General features: G+C 40.6%; 2 protein-coding genes across 5 annotated transcripts in view; one reads left to right on the top strand and one right to left on the bottom strand.

Moving 5' to 3' along the window:
- Txndc16 (thioredoxin domain containing 16) overlaps positions 1–3,613 on the bottom strand; it is an 87,225-nt gene extending 83,612 nt beyond the window's left edge. For 2 of the 4 annotated variants that reach the window (XM_005355389.3, XM_026783292.1), the window contains exons 1-4: positions 3,534–3,613; positions 3,167–3,217; positions 1,283–1,426; positions 809–903 (exon numbers count right to left, since the gene is read on the bottom strand). The gene's annotated coding sequence lies outside the window, so the exon portion shown is untranslated. The other 2 variants (XM_026783291.1, XM_026783290.1) reach the window with 2 other exon arrangements.
- Positions 3,614–3,950: 337 nt separating this feature from the next.
- Positions 3,951–17,857, top strand: part of Gpr137c (G protein-coupled receptor 137C) — a 63,573-nt gene continuing 49,666 nt past the window's right edge. Inside the window, exon 1 of the mRNA XM_005355388.3 lies at positions 3,951–4,633. Coding sequence (XP_005355445.1) covers positions 4,208–4,633 — 426 coding nt within the window. The 5' untranslated portion in view covers positions 3,951–4,207. The remainder of the gene's footprint in view (positions 4,634–17,857) is intronic.

Below are 17,857 nucleotides of genomic sequence, written 5' to 3'. Positions count from 1 at the left end.
GTGTGTGTGTGTGTGTGTGTTGTTGTTGATTTTTGAGTTTGGTTTTTCTGAGACAAGGTTCTAGTTTGTAGCCTGGCTCACCTCAAACTCACAGCACCCCTTGTTGCCTTTCGAGAGTTTGGATTACAGTCATTCAATATCATACTCAGCTTGATTCTTGATAATGGCAAAAGAAATCTAGGATATCTACAAAATGCTTAAGTTGCACAGATATCTACTGCAGTGTTAAGCTGACAATTTTTAACATTCTTAAATTAATTAAAAATATTACCTAGTTCTGTGTTTTTTTAATTTTCTGTGTTAGACAATGAACTCAAAGCCTTGAACAAGCTAGTTAAGCACTCTACCACTGATCTTTAGCCCCAGCCTGAAGTCAGGGTGTCACTTACTGTCCAAGCTGGCCTTGAATTTATAATCTTCCTGCCCCAGCCTCCTGAGTAGCTGGGAGTACAGACCTATACCACCAAGCCTGACTCTACTCATTTTTAAAATTAGACATTTTGTTTGACCCATTTATAGCTAATGTATAACAAATACTCCAGCAACTGCTAAACACCATTTGGCTGGGAAAAAGACACTCAAACTCTGCTATGGGTTCACTACCTTTTAAATCTCCTGCAAGTGATCTACTCACATTATGCTGGAACATTCTTTTTGAATATACGCTACCTTAATGCTTAAGACATACTATTTGACTTATTTTACACTGCTTATACACAGAGTTCTTTCTCAACTGACTAGTCCAGTGCTACCTTTTGAACCCAATTCGGTCTACCCATCCTCCCGCCACCTTTCTCGGTATACTTACCACTTTCCTCTCTGGCCTACTGTCAGTCTTGTCTGCTATTCTCAAGTTTTACTTGTTTTCTCTTGAACAACTCCGGGAGTTTTTCTATTGATGATCTATACTGTCAAAATAAAAATGAGGTGATTTTACTTAAGGAAGTGATGCGAGCCAGGCATTATTTTGATATTCTCCTCTTTCTTCAGATCTTACACTCTTTCACCTTTCTTTTTTCCATGTAAATAAACTTCCATAGCTTCTATTATTAATCTAATCTATCAAACCCAGCTACAAAACAAGGGACAAACCCATCCTTGGAAAATAAAAAGCATTTGTTCAGTCTTGCCCTCCTTACACAAGGATCTTTAAACTAAAGGATAGAGAATGTGGGTGGGAAAGACTATAAGCAATCAAAGAGTAAACACAAAGATAGGGAAGACATTTAGTCTCTCTCTCTCTCACACACACACACCTCTAGTAACTAGAAAATCTACACACCTCCACAAACTGATGAGAACCATGGGAGAAATGTGACCTGGCTCCTCCGGTGTGGTGGATCCTGAGTTCCTGGGGTAAAGAAGGCTTCACTGAGCTTCCGCATTCCTCCTCTGCTGAGATTGTTTATGACACCATATGATTTCACTGTGGGGGGGAGGAAAAGAGGAATATCAGGCGACAAAAGTCACCAGAAATGCTCAAAATGGTAGCTATCTTGTCCACATGAACACAACACCAAGAACCCCTAGATAATGTGTCGTGAGCTTCAGGAAGAAATCCTATGATATTTTAAGCCATTAAGATTTAAGGAACTACTTGTTTAGCGTAAACTAGTCTCTGTCCACTGACACACATGCTATAAATTAGCAGTTGCCTTAACATGAACTCTCAAACACTGGCTAGGAGATCAAGCAGAGCTCAAAACTGGTCTGGGCCTCACAAGAGGTTTATCAGACACTGCCAATCAAAAACGGAGCCACATCAAGTTGATAAAGCTGTGGCTACAGTAATCTGGAGACGACAGTAACTAATGGATCTACAATGAGTGTGTACCAAGATTCTTGCAGCTAATCAGCTTATCTCAAGCACCGAGAGAAGGGGCTTGAAAACAGGATATGCACTCTGAATTGGAGCTCTTGGTTGTATCTGACAAGGTATGCAAGCACCAGCAAAAGCAGGCAATCTACAAACATAAACCCTAAGTTAGACCTACGCTGTTCTGTGCTCAAAGAAGCATGCTGATCAAACCACTCAGCCTCAAAAAGAAGTCACACGCTCCAAAGCCAGTTTAGATGTGGCTCAGATAATGATAAGACTCTCACAGTTTTATCTGCCTCACAGGACGAAGCCAGAGGCCGTGGAGAACTGCACTCTAGGGCACACAGAATGAGAACTGTTTGCTGCTGCTCTGTACTGAATAAGTGCTGCGTGGTCAAGTTCTCTGAAGAAACTGCATCTCTGTAAAGCCCCTGCAGCATGCTTTCGTAGAACACCAGGAAAGACGGAGCATCATAAAACAAGACCCAAAATCGTCTTGCACTACCTCTTGCCCCTTGCAATCACCGCATACTATCCCCCTTTGTGTCTGGCTTAACATCTTTAAGGTCTGGAATGTAGACAGCCTCCACCAACCCTAAAACTAATGAGATAAAAGAAAGCATCTAAATGCTACAGATTCCCCTGCCTTGTTGTAGTTCACCTGATGAGCCACTGAATAAACCCTCTGACTTTTATGGCTTTCTTTTCATTTTATCATTATAGTGCATGCATGTGCGTGGTTATATACAGATGGGTGGTGACGCCATCCGCTGCATAGTAAACTACTGGCCCAGAATGAGGACGACAATACAGACCTTAAACCACCCAGCAACATGCACTTGGTGCATGGAGGATGGAGAAGCAACACTCTTCTTAAGCAGAGCATGGGAAAGGGGTTATTTAGGAGAGGCTGGGTTTTGGATGCTCCAGTAAATATTCTGCCTGCAAGAACACTCAATCTGTGATGAGATATTCATTCTGAGAACGCAGGATTCCCTATTAATCTTGCATCATTCTGACTGACTTGTTACCAAGTAACAACAAAAAAGGTAACAAATTTCATGTAGTGACCTACTATACAGTCGTTTCTCACTTTTTTAACGTTTATTTTTGTGCCTCTTAGTCTCAAACGAAGATAGCACCATCCGCTCCTACACACAATTCCATCCTGGACAATCACCAAACTGTTACTGCTCTCCCCCTTCCCGCCCTAAATTTTATGCCAAGGACATCTTTCCAAACTCCAGGTTTCAAAGAATCGCCTTTCCCTTGCAGAAGGCCTTAACATTATTCACCTCTTCCCAGTACCAACCGTGCTTAAGGACCTTTTCCCAAGAGAATACTTACAGTTTCGGCTCGCACTTTACTTCATTCGATGTCCTAGACTCGTGTTCCTTCCTACTAGCGCAGAAAAAGGAAATAAAAATAATGATAATAGATAAAGCAAAACCAGGATCCTTCGGCGCCCCATAAATAGGTGTGCTAGCTCGGAAGTCGGAGCTCCTCAAGCAGCCTGCTGCGGACGTGCATGCAATCCTGCAGGCGGACTCTCGAGGCCCGCTGCCACCCACCTGCCGGAGACCAGCGCGTAGTACCTCACGGCAAAGAGCTGAACCGTCTCCGAGGACAGCACTTCCCGCCACCCGGGAGGAGGCGGAGTCAGAGGCGGGATAGCGGCTGGTTCCCAAGGCAGCCCGCAAACGACAACGCCTACCTGAGAGAGCTCGCCGCCCACGGCCGCCTCCGCAAAATCGGTTTTAGGGGCAAAAACAAAAAAAATAGAAAAAGAAAAGAAAAAAAAGGAACCCGAGGCTCCGCCTTCTCCTCGTGCTCCTTACGTAAGAGATCCTCCAACCAATGGAAGGCCGGGGGGGCGGGGCGAGAGCACGCCTAGGTGACAGAATCTGGAATCCTCCCGCGGGCGCGAGCAGGTCTTACAGTTGCTGGGCCAATCAGCAGCGTGCGTGGGGAGTGGGGCGGGGGAAAAAGAGGGGGAGGACAGCAGAAGCCCAATCAGATAGCGGCATCCTGGAGTGACGGGCTCCGAGGCCCGTGGTCCTCCGAGCGCGGCACCCAGAGGGCGTGTCCACCCGGGCCAATCGCCGGCAGCCCACAGTGCGGAGCGAGCGCCTCAAATGCTCGGCTCGCTCAGCTGATTGTCTCCAGCCGAGAGTTGTTTTCTGCTGCTGCGGAGTCGAGCGGCGGCAGGAGGAGCCGAGCCCCCCGGGGGGAGGGGGAGGCGAGCCCGAGGGCAGCGGCGGCCACCGCGCGGGGCTGCGAGTCTTGTCACGGTGCTGCCCGGGGGCCGCAGGCTGGGGCGGGCGGGAGGTCCGGGGGAGTTTGGGCCGCTTCCTTCCCGCGCTCCCTTGCCGCTGCTCGCGTCCCCTCATGAGGGTGTTAGTGTCGGGGCCGGCGCCAGCCGCGGTCCCCACGGCTGGCCGCGAACCCTTGACGCCCGGCGGGGGCGCCGTCGCGGCCTCGGGTGCCGCGGTGCCAGGCTCGGTGCAACTGGCGCTGAGCGTGCTGCACGCGCTGCTTTATGCAGCGCTCTTCGCCTTTGCCTACCTGCAGCTGTGGCGGCTGCTCCTGTACCGCGAGCGGCGGCTCAGTTACCAGAGCCTCTGCCTCTTCCTCTGTCTCGCGTGGGCAGCGCTCAGGACCACGCTCTTCTCGGCCGCCTTCTCCCTCAGCGGCTCGCTGCCCGTGCTGCGGCCGCCCTCTCGCCTACACTTCTTCCCGCACTGGCTGCTCTACTGCTTCCCCTCCTGCCTCCAGTTCTCCACGCTCTGTCTCCTCAACCTCTACCTGGCAGAGGTAAGGCGGGAGGACCGGCGTGCGGGGGAGCGGGGCCGCCGGGATCCCCTCCCGCCGAGACCGTCGGGGGGCGGGGGAGGGGCTGGGGGGAGGTGGCCGGAGAGCAGCCTGGGGACACTGAGGCACTCCGGTCTTTTCCCTCTCCCTCAACTTAAGCCGCTGATGGACTCGGTGCCTGAGAGGGTTGGAGAAGTGTGAGAGAGAGTATTGCGTGCCCCGACAACTTAAGACTGTGGGACACCCTTTGTTCAGTGTTCCAGACCTCCACGGTAAGGCGTCGGTAGCGACCACAGAGCGGCATCGTAAGAAGTCACAGCTCCGGTGGCTCTGCTGGGGCTGGACCGGGTTGAGGGAGGTTGGATGCTGAGGTAGCGGCAGCTCTGCCGAAGCTGGACCGCTGCCAGCCATTACGTCACCAGGCAGAGCTGTTCCTCCGCTATTGTTGCTGCGTTCCTTTTATTAGAGGCTTATACCCACACACACACACACACACACACACATATCCTTAACTATGACTCTATGCACCTTACACAAGTTCTGATCGATCGCTACCCCGGCGGGGCGAACGATCAATAACCAATGCTGCGGGACAGTCGAAGGACCTCCGTAAAGCCCTTAATGTCAGTCCCAGTTGCTGCTTGCTTTGGCTATTCTGCAGGTCTCTTACAGCATAGCCCTTTGGTGGGGAGCGAATTAGAAGAAACAAGCGTAACCTATGCCTGTTGCAGAAACAAACCACGGAACTGGTTTTTGTTTTGTTTTTGTTTTTCAACAACTTGCTTAATAGCTGGAGTCTAATCACACCCCCTTTCAAAGGACTTGCTGTTGGATTGCATTGTTCTGCAGCGCTTAAGTATTTGACCCATTTCAAGACAGGTTTGGGGTGTGAGGTTGTCTATCATGTATATCAATGGTATTTAAGCCTTAGTATTTTCAGGCTTAACCCCCAAAAGTCTTCCTTTCTCTCAAGAGCTTAGGAGGGGAGGGAAAAGGTGACATCATACGCTTAATACTGACTAATATAGAACAGTATTGGTCTATGCAGCTAATCCTCTCAAAGGCTTTTGGAGGTGATAACAATTCCAAGGAAAAGTTTTTTTCAAAGGCACTTTTGAATCAGATTAAGTATTTATATTTTCAACATAAACCAATTCTTTTTCTCCCTTAATAGGGAAACAATGCACCATTTTAAAATCACAATTATAATTTCAGCTATTCATACTGAAAACAATTGTTAAGTAAAAAAACAAACTTTATTTTTATTCTCCATCCTTTGGAAGGCCACACGATACTGCAAGAACCCAAACCTTAAGAAGCAAAAGTAAAATGCATATGCAATTATAAATCAAATAAACATGCTATAAGGTGTCATTATATGATGTTCTTATCCACTTAGTCAAACTGTCCAACACATTTATAGATGAACTGCTACTGAGTTCTTCTTGACACCACTTCTAATAGAACACTAATAATTTCCCATCATCGAAGCTTTACTTTAGCTACAGACACAGTTCATCTACCTGAAAATGATTAGAAGTTCCTTTGCTGGGAGCATCAGATACCTTGTATGTCTGCCTCCCCCTCCACATACTCGTGACTTAAATTACATATGTGATTGATTGGGCCTTTCCAAGTGGCAGACTACCCTTTCACTTGAGTTGTAACACATGACCATAAAGTACACAAGCTTACACATGCAGCTAGATGAGATTTTAAATATATATACATCCAAGTTACCAACAGCCTGAGTAAGATACCGTGGATGCCTTAAGGCAATTTCTCAGTCTGTGGGTTGAGACCACATTGGGGTTCAAGCAACCCATCACAGGGGTCACCTAAGACCACCAGAAATCATAGATACATACATTATGACTCATAAAAGTAGCAAAATTACAGTTAATAAGTAGCAGTGACAATAAATTTTATGACTGGGGGTCACCACCACATAAGGAATTGTACTAAAAGGGTCACAGCATAAGGAAGATCGAGAACCACTCCTTAAGGGTTCACGTGTATCTTCTACCAGTACCTCTTGCTCAAAGGCAAATAAACTGGCCAAAACATTACAACAGGAAAAATATCAACTATATTTAAGCATTAAATTCTAAAAAGTATACTTCTAGAACTAAAAAATACAGAATAGGTAGAATTTTCACATGTTTTAATCCCTAATATCACAAGTAATGAAATATTAAAATCTGAAAGTCTTATTAAATGAATTACTTGTAACTAGGCATGGTGGCTCATATCTTTAATCCCAGCACTCAGGAGGCAGAGACGGGTGGACCTCTGTGAGTTCCAGGCCAGCTTGGTCTAAAAGCAAGTTCCCAGACAGCCAGGCAGTTAGACCAAAGAAACCCTGTTCAGAAAAACAACAAAGTATCACTTTGTGTGATACACTTTTTGAAGAAAAAAAAATTCTTACCCTAGAAAATACAATTTTCAAAATATTGTACTAAAGCTTTTTGTGATATTTGTCTTTTATAATAATACTAACAATTTTAGAACACACAATACTTGAATAAATTTCATCTTTTTTGAAAGCCTTTAGAATATACATTTTAATCAGAATTTATTTCCCAATTCATTACCAAAAAACCCACCTCATAGGTATTTATACTTAAAAGATTATTTGAAATCAGGTATGGTGGTACATGCCTATAATCCTAGCACTCAGGAGACTGAGGCAAGAAAAATGTCATGACTTTGAGGCCAGCTTATACTGCACAGTTCTAAGACAATAAGGCCTGCGTAGCTGAAGTACTTAAAAGGTGAGTATGTTAGCACACATTTGTAATCCTTGCACCTAGATGGCAGAGGCAAGAGGAGCAGGATCTCTAGTTGCACATTGCAAGACCCTGCCTCAAAAAATAAAAAGAAAAGAAAAGAAAAAGAAAGAAAAGAAATCAGTAAGAGTGAATTAGTTTTTCTTGTGCTTCTTGAGGTAGGCTATTTATGTACTCCAGGCTGTCCCTGAACTCTCCATCCTCCTGCTTCAGCCTTCCAGATGCTAGGAATTTTAGATATGTATCACCATGTCCAGCTCTAAATCACAATTTTTAAGTAATAACTCTTAAGTAACTGGAAGTATGATTTCCATTGATCCTTCTGAATTAGCAACGTTTCTCTCAGTGCAGAGTTGTTTATTTTCAGTGTTTTGTTTTATTTTTCAGATAGGCTTGCTAATTAGCTCAGGCTGGCCTGGAATCTGCTGTGTATCAAGATGGTATTAAACTTAAAATTCTTACGCCTCAGCTTCCGAAGTGATGGAATTATGGGCATGTGCCACCCAACCTTTGAATTCTTCATACTATAGCAAAGTCATAGGGAAAGTTTGTTGCTAAAAGCAAAACTATTATTTGATTTTTATCCCAAAGTATTATATTTACTGTCTCTCATGTTAATTTAAAACATTTGATATGTCCATTTCTGACTAATTGAAAACATTCCAACTTTTTATTGGAAAGAACCCATAGATCAGGCATGAAGATATGGCCCTTCAGGTAAGAGCACTTGCTGCTCGTGCATAATTCTGCTCAGTTTCCTGCACCTACATGGTGGCTCACAACTATGTAACTTAAGTTCCAGAAGTTCCAACATACCTACACTCACATGCACAGCCCCACACACAGTTACATAGTTTTAAAATAAAACCACACATCACTATACATACAGAAAAAAATTGCTACTATGAACACATTTTATGGTGAGTCTTCCAAAACACATGTTTTTAAAAGTTAAGAACTGCTTAAACCACTCTTTCATCTGGTCTACACCCGAATGGAATTGAGCTAAAAGTAGTCCTTTCTGAAAAAAATTGGACTTTTAATCTTCTCATAGATATCCTCCCATAAATAGATTTTTAGAAGGAGAAAACTACAATACCTAAAAGCAGATATTGAACTTTTTCTGGCAAGATCAGCGGAGCATGACATTTACCAGACTAAATTTTGTACTCCTGTGTTTTCACTAGTGAAGATTTAAGTCTTTAACTAGATTATCTTATGATCCTATCCTCCCTTAGGATATATAAAAAGACAACGTAATAACTAACACTATGGCACAGTCAAATAAATAAGTTCATCTGTGAGGCCCATGTTGACATTTTCCCTTCCAGTTTTTGTAATATAAACACTAGTTGCTTAGTCAGTATAAAGTGCAACGAATTCTAATGCCAGAAGAACTAAAGTATTGAATTTTCGATTTTAACTTTTACATTCATGAATGTTATTTATTGCCTCTTCAAGGTAAATGTACTATTCTAAATAGCAATGGCACTTTAAATAAAATGTAACTCAACTTCCGTGTATCCTGCTTTGTTGTATTATTTCCCACAAATGTATTTTATCACCTAAAATGAAAACTCCGAAGGACAAGTTATTTTTATTATATTTTTGTCTCACAGCAACTAGAGCAACTGTGACTATATTACTGAATAATGATATAAAGCCCTATTTTGTTGAATATTTGAGGTAAATTATATATGGGTTGAATGTAGTCTTAATTTTGTGTCTAAAAATTACACATGTTATGAAAGCATAGATTATCTGGCTTTAATAAAGAAAAGGTTAGTTATGTTTACTACTGGAAAAATATTACTAACAAACCTACTTTAAGATATATTAACTGAAAAGTCTACAAAAATAAATGTCTCACATCACAAGTTACTATTCAGTGGAAATGCTTTAGTTCAGTGTTTGACTTCTATCTGCAAGAAATATAAACTGCTTTTGTCTGAACCTACTCAACTGTCTTTAACCCACTAACTTGATCCTACTTTTTCTGTAACTGCAAACATATATTCTGGATACATGGTATATCACAAAAAGGCAGGATCTGAGTGATTTACATTTACTGGAATTAATAGTTTCAAAGCATTTTACAACAACATTGCAGTGAGAACCTAATGATCACCAAAGCAGATTATATAGGTGCACGTGCCCATGTAGGCCAGAAGAAAGTGTTGTCTCCCCTGAACTCGAGTTTGAGGCCATTGTTAGCTACCTAATGCGGATGCTGAGACCCAACCTGGGTCCTCTGAAAGAGCAACAAGTGCTTAACTGGTGAGCCATCTCCCCAGTCCTATAAAATAAAATCTTTTTTTTAAAAAAAAAATATATACTGAGGTCTTAGCAATTACAGTATAGCAAGAAGGAAAACCAAGTTTAGAGAAAAAAAAAGTAAAATTGTTGCTGTCAGACATCCTAATGATAGGCACAGTCACCGCTGAGGTCAGAAATGTGCTCCATGGACTGGATGAAACTCCAACTATGGTTGGTATCTGCTGGGGTGGTGGTGACGGGACACTGGAGGAGAACCATAGCTTGGGATTGAAAGTTGAATAGAATCAAGGGAGAAGGAAATAAATGTAGGCCACACTAGAAGCTTTTCCTGGGAGCGAAATGTTCTTTTAATAAAGTAAAGTGTGTGCGTGTGTGTGCGCGCGCACGTGTGAACATTGATTCTAACCTTATATATGTGTGCGCGCACACTACATAATTAAGCATCCTAGCAAGTGCCATGCTTCTGATAGGTGTAAAGCTCATCTACATTTGAGACAATTATCTCAGTCCTTTTGTTGAAAATTTATCAACTAGTCTCTCTTTGTTAATTATGGCATAGAGTAAATAATTTGGAGTAAGTTTATATGAAAGAACTTAGATGTGACAGTGGTGTGTTTATAAATATTATTTTTATTTTGCTGAGGACACAGGTAAAATCCTCAAATAGTTTTTGAGTTTTCAAAAACTATTAGAAGTATCTGGGCAGTAGTGTCGTACACCTTTAATCCCAGCACTTGGGAGGCAGAAGCAGTTGGATCTCTGAGTTCAAGAGCAGCCTGGTCTATAGAGCGAGTTTCAGGACTGGCTCCAAAGCTACTGGGAAACCCTGCCTCAAAAAGAAAAATAAATAAACTTAAAATTAAAAAACTATTAGAACTAATGAAAGAACCTAACACACTTACAGAATAAGACTTTTTATACTGCTAAAAAAAATGGAAACTGAAATTAAGAAACAAGCCACTTACAGAACAATAGTATTAGAAAGTAAAGTACTTAGGAATAAATGTAATGAAATGCAAGACACTATGAACATTAAGAGAAATTAGAGAAAACAAGTATATATAGTTCAATGGTAAGAGTGGTCAGCTAACATACACAAGGCCCTAGCACTGAAAAAGCAAAAGCCTATATAAATGACAGGTATACCTAGTGAGATGCAGTGGTTTTAAGATGCCACTTCTCCAGTTTGCCCTATACATGTAATGCCATCCCTATTTAAAGCCCTGTGGAAGTTCTGATAGTTATGAAATACTATATGTGAAAAATGGAGGACTTAAGTCCCTAATGTTCTGAAAAAGAATAATAAAATTGGAAAATCATACTACCTGATTTTTAAGATTTATATGCTACAGTCATTGAGACCACGTAATACTGATTTAAAGATAGATCAGTACAGCAAAATTAGACACACATACTTAATTAACAGAATGTTTTACAAAGATGTCAAAATTTAGTAATAGAAAATTTTGTTAAATATACACTGTGGGGAGAATGAACACTAATTCTAACGTATACCATACTTAAAAATCTGTTTGAGTTAAATCATGGATCTAAATATAAAAGCTAAAATTTGTGGAAGGAAATCTTTATTTTAGAAAACTAAAACTGACAATGAAGTTTTAACAAATTAAAGTCTTTGGGTTTTTACAAAACAGAGTGACAAAATATTTACAAAACTTATAGCTGGCAAAAGTATATACATTAAGAATATATAACAAATTCTTAAAATTCTATAATTAGAACAACAAAAATTGTCAAAAGCACCTGGTTGTGGTGGCACATGTCTTTAATCCCTGCACTCAGGAGTCAACGGCAGGTGGATCTCTGTGAGTATGAGGCCAGTATGGTCTACAGAGTGAGTTCCAGGGCAGCCAGATAATGTTACACAAAGAAACCTATCTAAGGAAATAAATAAATAGGCAAAAGGGTTCGACAAACACTTTGCAAAAAGATATATGCAAAACCAAGAAGCACTTTAAAAGATAATCAGGGTGATTAATTAGGATAATTAAAATTACAATCATTAATTACCAGCAAACATTGATTAGGGAATTAAAAGTGTAAAAGACTGGCTTTAAAAGTATACATGGGGGCTAGAGAGATGACTTAGCAGTTAAGAGCACTGGCTACACTTCAGAACAAACTGGGTTCAATTCCCAACACCCACATGGCAACTCACAACTGTCTATAACTCTGGCATCTAGGGAATGTGAGACCCTCACACAATATGCATGCAGGCAAAACACTAGTGCATATAAAAATAAGTCATTTTTAAAAATCATAGATGAGTAGATATATATTATGTATGTGCTGACAGTTTACATGTAAGGCTTAAAACCAGTTTGAAAAACAACTTTTAGAAAGCATAAGCCTGCCATACAATATAGCTGTTATTGTCATAAATAATTAAGAGAAGCTATATGTCCATAGAAAGCCTTACATATAAAAACTAATAACATTCAGCTTCATTTATAAGAGCTCAAAACTGAAATTAACCCAAATATCCATCAAAAGTAAATTTGTATGGCAAAGGAGTACTACTGCTATAGGTTTTGTTTTTTTTTTTAAGAAAAAACAATTTACACATTAGTGTAAAGTGATCCTCAAAGTAGGTAGGCTGAAAGAAGTCAGACTTCCCATTCCCCAATGACATCACTTATTCTATAAAAACATTATGCCAAATTTTTTTAAATGCAAGGTAATCTGTACAAGTATGACTTGTACAAAATGTACAAGTCATTTACTAGGCACTTGGGGTATAAAGACAGGAACATGCATAACATACAACAAAGAGTCTGCTCGAGCAGTTCGGGAACATTCAGTATCTGTAGATGGTTTCTTAAACCATCTTTTAAAACTCAGAATTTGCCCATAGTGGTGACACACACTTTTAATCCCAGCACTCAGGAGGCAAAGGCAGGCAGCTCTCTTGAGTTCAAGACCAACCTGATCTACAGAGTGAGTTCCAGGACAGCCCAGGCTACACAGAGAAACCCTGTCTCAGGAGAAAAAAAAAAAAACAACTAAGAATTCTATACATTGATGATGTATGTTATTTTACATTAATAATGCCTCATATGGATTGATCACTTCCTCAATGAACAGGATTCTATTTACTCCAAGGATAAAAACTAAAGTGGTAAGTAGAAAACATAACTCCACATTTATTAAAGTTACTTAGGTAAATTATTCAGTTACTCTGTGCCTTCCACCTTGCTTATAAAAATTAGAGCAATAGTAATACCTGCTTATAGGATTATTGTGAGAAGGAGATTAAATATGGATATTTAGAATGGTATATGGCATATAATGTTTGTCATTAGCTATTACTAAATTTTGAAGAATTTGTATTCTCTCACCACAGAGACATTACAGTAGAATTCTGTCACAAAAGTGTTTATTTGTAAGGGCTGAGAGTGTGACTCTAGTATAGCATTTGCCCTAGCATGTGTGGGGCCCTAGATTAAATGTCCAGCATGGAAAAAAAAAACATAGAAAATTAAGTTGTTGTGTAAAACTAGGTTTGAATTTTTATATTAGGCCAGAAAAAGAAAAATCTAAAGTTTAACAAAATTAACATTCACTTTTAAAAGAGCATGATAAATCCAAAGAAAGGAAACAGAAGGAAGTAAATATAGAAAATAATGAAACGAAAAACAATAAAGAGGTTTAACAAGCATAAAAGCATCTCTGTACTTTTATCCTTTTGGGTTTGTTTTGATATGCATTTGATCATTTTGTTTTGTTTTGGAGACAAGACCTTTCCACATAGTACAGGTTGTCTAAATACTTGAGCCTATTTCCCCTCTTTCCCAAGTGATAGTATTTACATTCATGGCATAATGTCACAGAAAAAAGAAGATTTATATCTACTTCTGATTCATCTAAACTGCACCTCTAAACCCTGACTTTCTAAATTTTACACATATTTGACATATTCATCATACCTAAATGTTGACCAAGGTTTCTGTCCCACCCGGTCCCACAGCCTTTCAGTCCCAAAGAAAAACACAGAGGTCTACATTAATCATAAACTGGTTGGCCTATTAGCTCAAGCTTTTTATTAACTCTTATATCCTACATTAACCCATAGTTCTTGTCTATGTCAGCCACATGGCTTGGTATCTTTTATCAGTGAGGCATTCTCATCTTGCTTCCTCTGTGTCTGGATGACGACTGCAGACTGACTCTTTCCTCTTCCCAGAATTTTCCTGTTCTTGTCATTCTGCCTCTATTTCCTGCCTGATCACTCCACCTCTACTTCCTGCCCGGCTACTGGCCAATCAGCATTTTATTAAAACAATACAATAAGTGACAGGGTAAAAGGCCATTGTCCCACAGCACCTAAAGTATCCAGATTCAACACGTCTTTGCTTCTCTGTTCCCACCCTACACCTATGTCCTCCAAAACCTAGTTCTCCACTTTCATTCTGCATTTAATTGGCTCCCACTGCTCTTCAATTGCGAGAAGGCTCAGAGGTGAAGAGCACTGACTGCTCTTCCAGAGGTTCTGAGTTCAATTCCCAGCACCCACACGGCAGCTCACAGTTGGAACTCCAATTCCATGGAATCCAACACCCTCATACAGACATAAATGCAGGCAAAACACCAATGCACATAAATAAAAATAAATAAATTATAGTGGGGAATGAGGTGAAGCACTTTAAAAAAAAACTATAAGTAATACTTGCTACTACCTTTTCATGCAAACTTAGCATTCACTCTGTCACCAAACCCTATCCTCTTCAGCCCATCCCCCATCACAATACCTGGTTTAAGCCACTACCACCTGCTGTATAATCCATCCATCATAGCTAGCCGCTGAACTACTTGGTTTGTATCCTCTGATACACCTACACCCACTTGCAGGTTCAGTCTCTGCACTGCTGGTAGTGTTATCCTTCTCCAACAGAAATCTAATTTTCCAAGTTTTCCCTTTAGAATCTTTTATTGGCTCTAGTCACTCTTTAGGGACAAAGACACACTATAAAGCATTTCATCTTATGGATTATTCCTTGTCCCTCATCACTCCAGCCACGACATAGCCTTTCTTTTAGGCTTTTTTTGTACTTGCTGATTCCCTCTTCTAATAGTTTCCCCATGGTTTCTGATGGCTAGGGTCTTCTTCCTTCTTTCAGTCACCCTTCTCACTTCCTGTGTAACACTTCAGAGAAGTCCGCACACTGCTACTCCAGTAGATCCCCCATGTATAATTTTATAGTAGAATGATGTCAGTCCCTCCCCCACCCTCTCCTTTCTCTTCCCACTATATTTAGGAAACTCAAATGTTAAGAAAGGCTTCAGTGGTGACGGTGAATCGAAGACTTCAGGTCTTAAGAAGATAGCCACATTAACAGTTCCCATTGTGAGACAATATTAGAAAATAATGTGACTTTAAGGGAAAAGAGAAATTTGTATTTCTTTTTACATGTATTCATTGTGTATGTGTGTACTCACATGCATACATGCGTGAGCATGCTGCGAAACTTGTAGAAGTCAGAGAACAACTTTCAGTAGTGAGTTCTCTCCTCCACCTCGTTGGTTCCAGGGATAGAATTCAGGTTAACAGGACCATACCCCAAACCCAGAAATGTGTATTTCTTAAAATAGGAAATATGATAACCCCAGGACTTGGGAAGTGGGTGCACCCAGAAGATCAGGAGTTCAGGGTAAGCCTCAGCTTACTAGTGAGTTTCAGGATAGTTTGGACTACATCAAAAATTAAACCAATAAATAGGAAATATACTTGTAGAGACTCTTGAAGAGAGTCAGATATATGAAGAAATTGTCAATAATACTAGATAAGGCAAGTAAAACATTTGTGTGTGTCATTCCCAGCACATGTAACTGCTAAATGTTACTCCTTTTTTTCTTCTGTTTCTGTGTTGCCTTTCTTAAAGTACTAAAACAACCAAATAAAGTCTTTATAATTTTCATGTAACAAACTGTGTTAGTTTTGTTTCCATTACTGTGATAAAATTAAAAATCTGGGCAGTAGTGGCACACACCTTTAATCCTAGCACTCAGGAGGCAGAGGCAGGTGAATCTCTTTGAGTTTGAGGCCAGCCTGGTTTACAGAGTGAGTTCCAGGACAGCCAAGGCTACAGAGAAACCTTGTTTTCAGGGTGGGGAGGTGGATTCTGACAAAGACAATTATTAGGTTGAGGAATGGTTTAGTTTAGTTCCCAGCTCCAGGCCATTCCATCATAGCAAGAAGTCACAACAGTGGGGGTTTGAGGGAGTTGGTTAAATCTTACCAGGAATAGAGAGTAATGAATGTGTGCATGCTTCTAGTGCTCAGCCCACTCTCTTCATTCAGTTCAAGGCCTAACTGATTCAAGGGTGCCATCCACCTTCAGGGTGGGTCTTTCCATCTCCATCAACCCAGTTAAGATCATGGACCAACCTAATCTAGACAGTTCTTCACTGAGACTTTCTTCCCAGGTGATCCTAGGTTGTGCCAAGCTGGCAATGAAAACCAACCATAACACAAAACTTTAATTACATCGAATACTCATCAGTATTTCAGGTGGAACCTGAGCAATATATTCATTTCACCTCAAGTCTGAAGAGTAAAGGAAGTATCATAGAACACAGGACATACCCTAAACATCTGCCTCCTACTGTACTGTGGGTTATCCACTGTCAGATACTAGTTTAAGAAAATGTACATCTTTGATCTGCTTTCTTGAATAAGATGTGGTTGACTATTTTAACTCTGTATGTCCTTTTGTTGGTCTTTTATTTGGTTGTTTTAATTTTATTTTTATTTGGTTTGGTTTTCTTATTTGTTTGTTTTCAGATAGGGTCTCTTTGTGAAGCCCTAAGTGTTCTGGAATTCATGTAGACCAGATTAGCCTCAAACTCAACAGTGATCTCCCTGCCTCTGCCTTCCAAGTGCTGGGATGAAAGGGATGCACCACCACACCCAGCGATGTTCCTACAATTCAACTGAATTATTGCTGACACTTTGTCAGTATATTAACAGCACTGTATGATTTGTTTTTCCAGATGTCAGTCCCTCAGAGGTAAAAATACTTAAGTAATACTGTCTTTAAGTTTTGTGCTATTTTTTTCTGCTACTATGTAGGACTTCCCGATTCTGATTCAGTCATTTGGACTGCTTTGAGATGATGTAATGTATTTAGCAGAATATGAATTTTTCTCCTTTGCAGCTTCATATTAAATTTTTTTGGTTGGTCAGGTGCTCCCTCACTTTCTTTCATTTTGTGAAGCCTCTTACAGAACAGAAAGTTCAAGATGTATCTGACTGATATTTTTGACAAATCTGTTCTGAAAGGACATTTAATAGCAGAACTGTTAGAATAACTTAAGCCTGAGTAGATACATATACTTAGCAGCAGCAAGAAGGAAAGGAGAGGTTTTGTGACAACCTACTGGGGGCATTGCAAGTACTCCCTTTGGATGAGAAGCAGTCTAGAATCAATTGTGACTAGGGAACCTACTGTGAATGTTGTGGGTTTTTCAGGGTTATAAACTAGAAGTTATTAGAATCCAGTTGGAACATCAAATATGGAGGGGCCGTGTAGTTAAGGATTGGAGCTCTGCCATGTGTGGGGTGGTGCATGCCTTTAATTCCAGCACTCAGGAGGCAGAAGCAGGAGGATCACTGTGAGTGGCCATCCTATTCTACATAGCAAGACCCTGTCTCAAAACCAAACCAAAAAAACAAATTTTAACAGTATATCCTAATCCTGAGACTCTTGCTAACTGACCTTGAGAAGTTTACCTAACTTCCACGCCTCAGTATTTCCTCCATGTTTAAAATGGAGCTACTTGTGTCTATCTCAGAGCTACAGAGATTAAAGAAAATACTATATTAAAATACTGAAAGCAGTAAATACCAGAACACAGTGAAGTACAAATGTTACCTATTGGTATTTTAGATAGGGGAAAGAGGGACTGAGGAAGAGAGCACCCCTAAGATTAGAATTTCCTTCAATGAACTTTGGACAGCATCATATTTCCTAATCTATGATAATGTGTGTTGTACCATTGTTTCCTTTCTATATGATGAATATGGGTTTGTAGATATTGACCCCAATTTTAGATGATGAACTGAGGTAATAGGTTTACAGTGAACCACAGTAGAAAGGAAAAGAGTTGGAAGTCGGGTCTTGTGGCTACACTAATGATTTTT

The sequence above is a fragment of the Microtus ochrogaster genome, chromosome 17, assembly GCF_000317375.1.
Source record: "Microtus ochrogaster isolate Prairie Vole_2 chromosome 17, MicOch1.0, whole genome shotgun sequence".
NCBI lineage: Eukaryota > Metazoa > Chordata > Mammalia > Rodentia > Cricetidae > Microtus > Microtus ochrogaster.
This window is presented reverse-complemented; position numbering and strand designations above follow the sequence as displayed.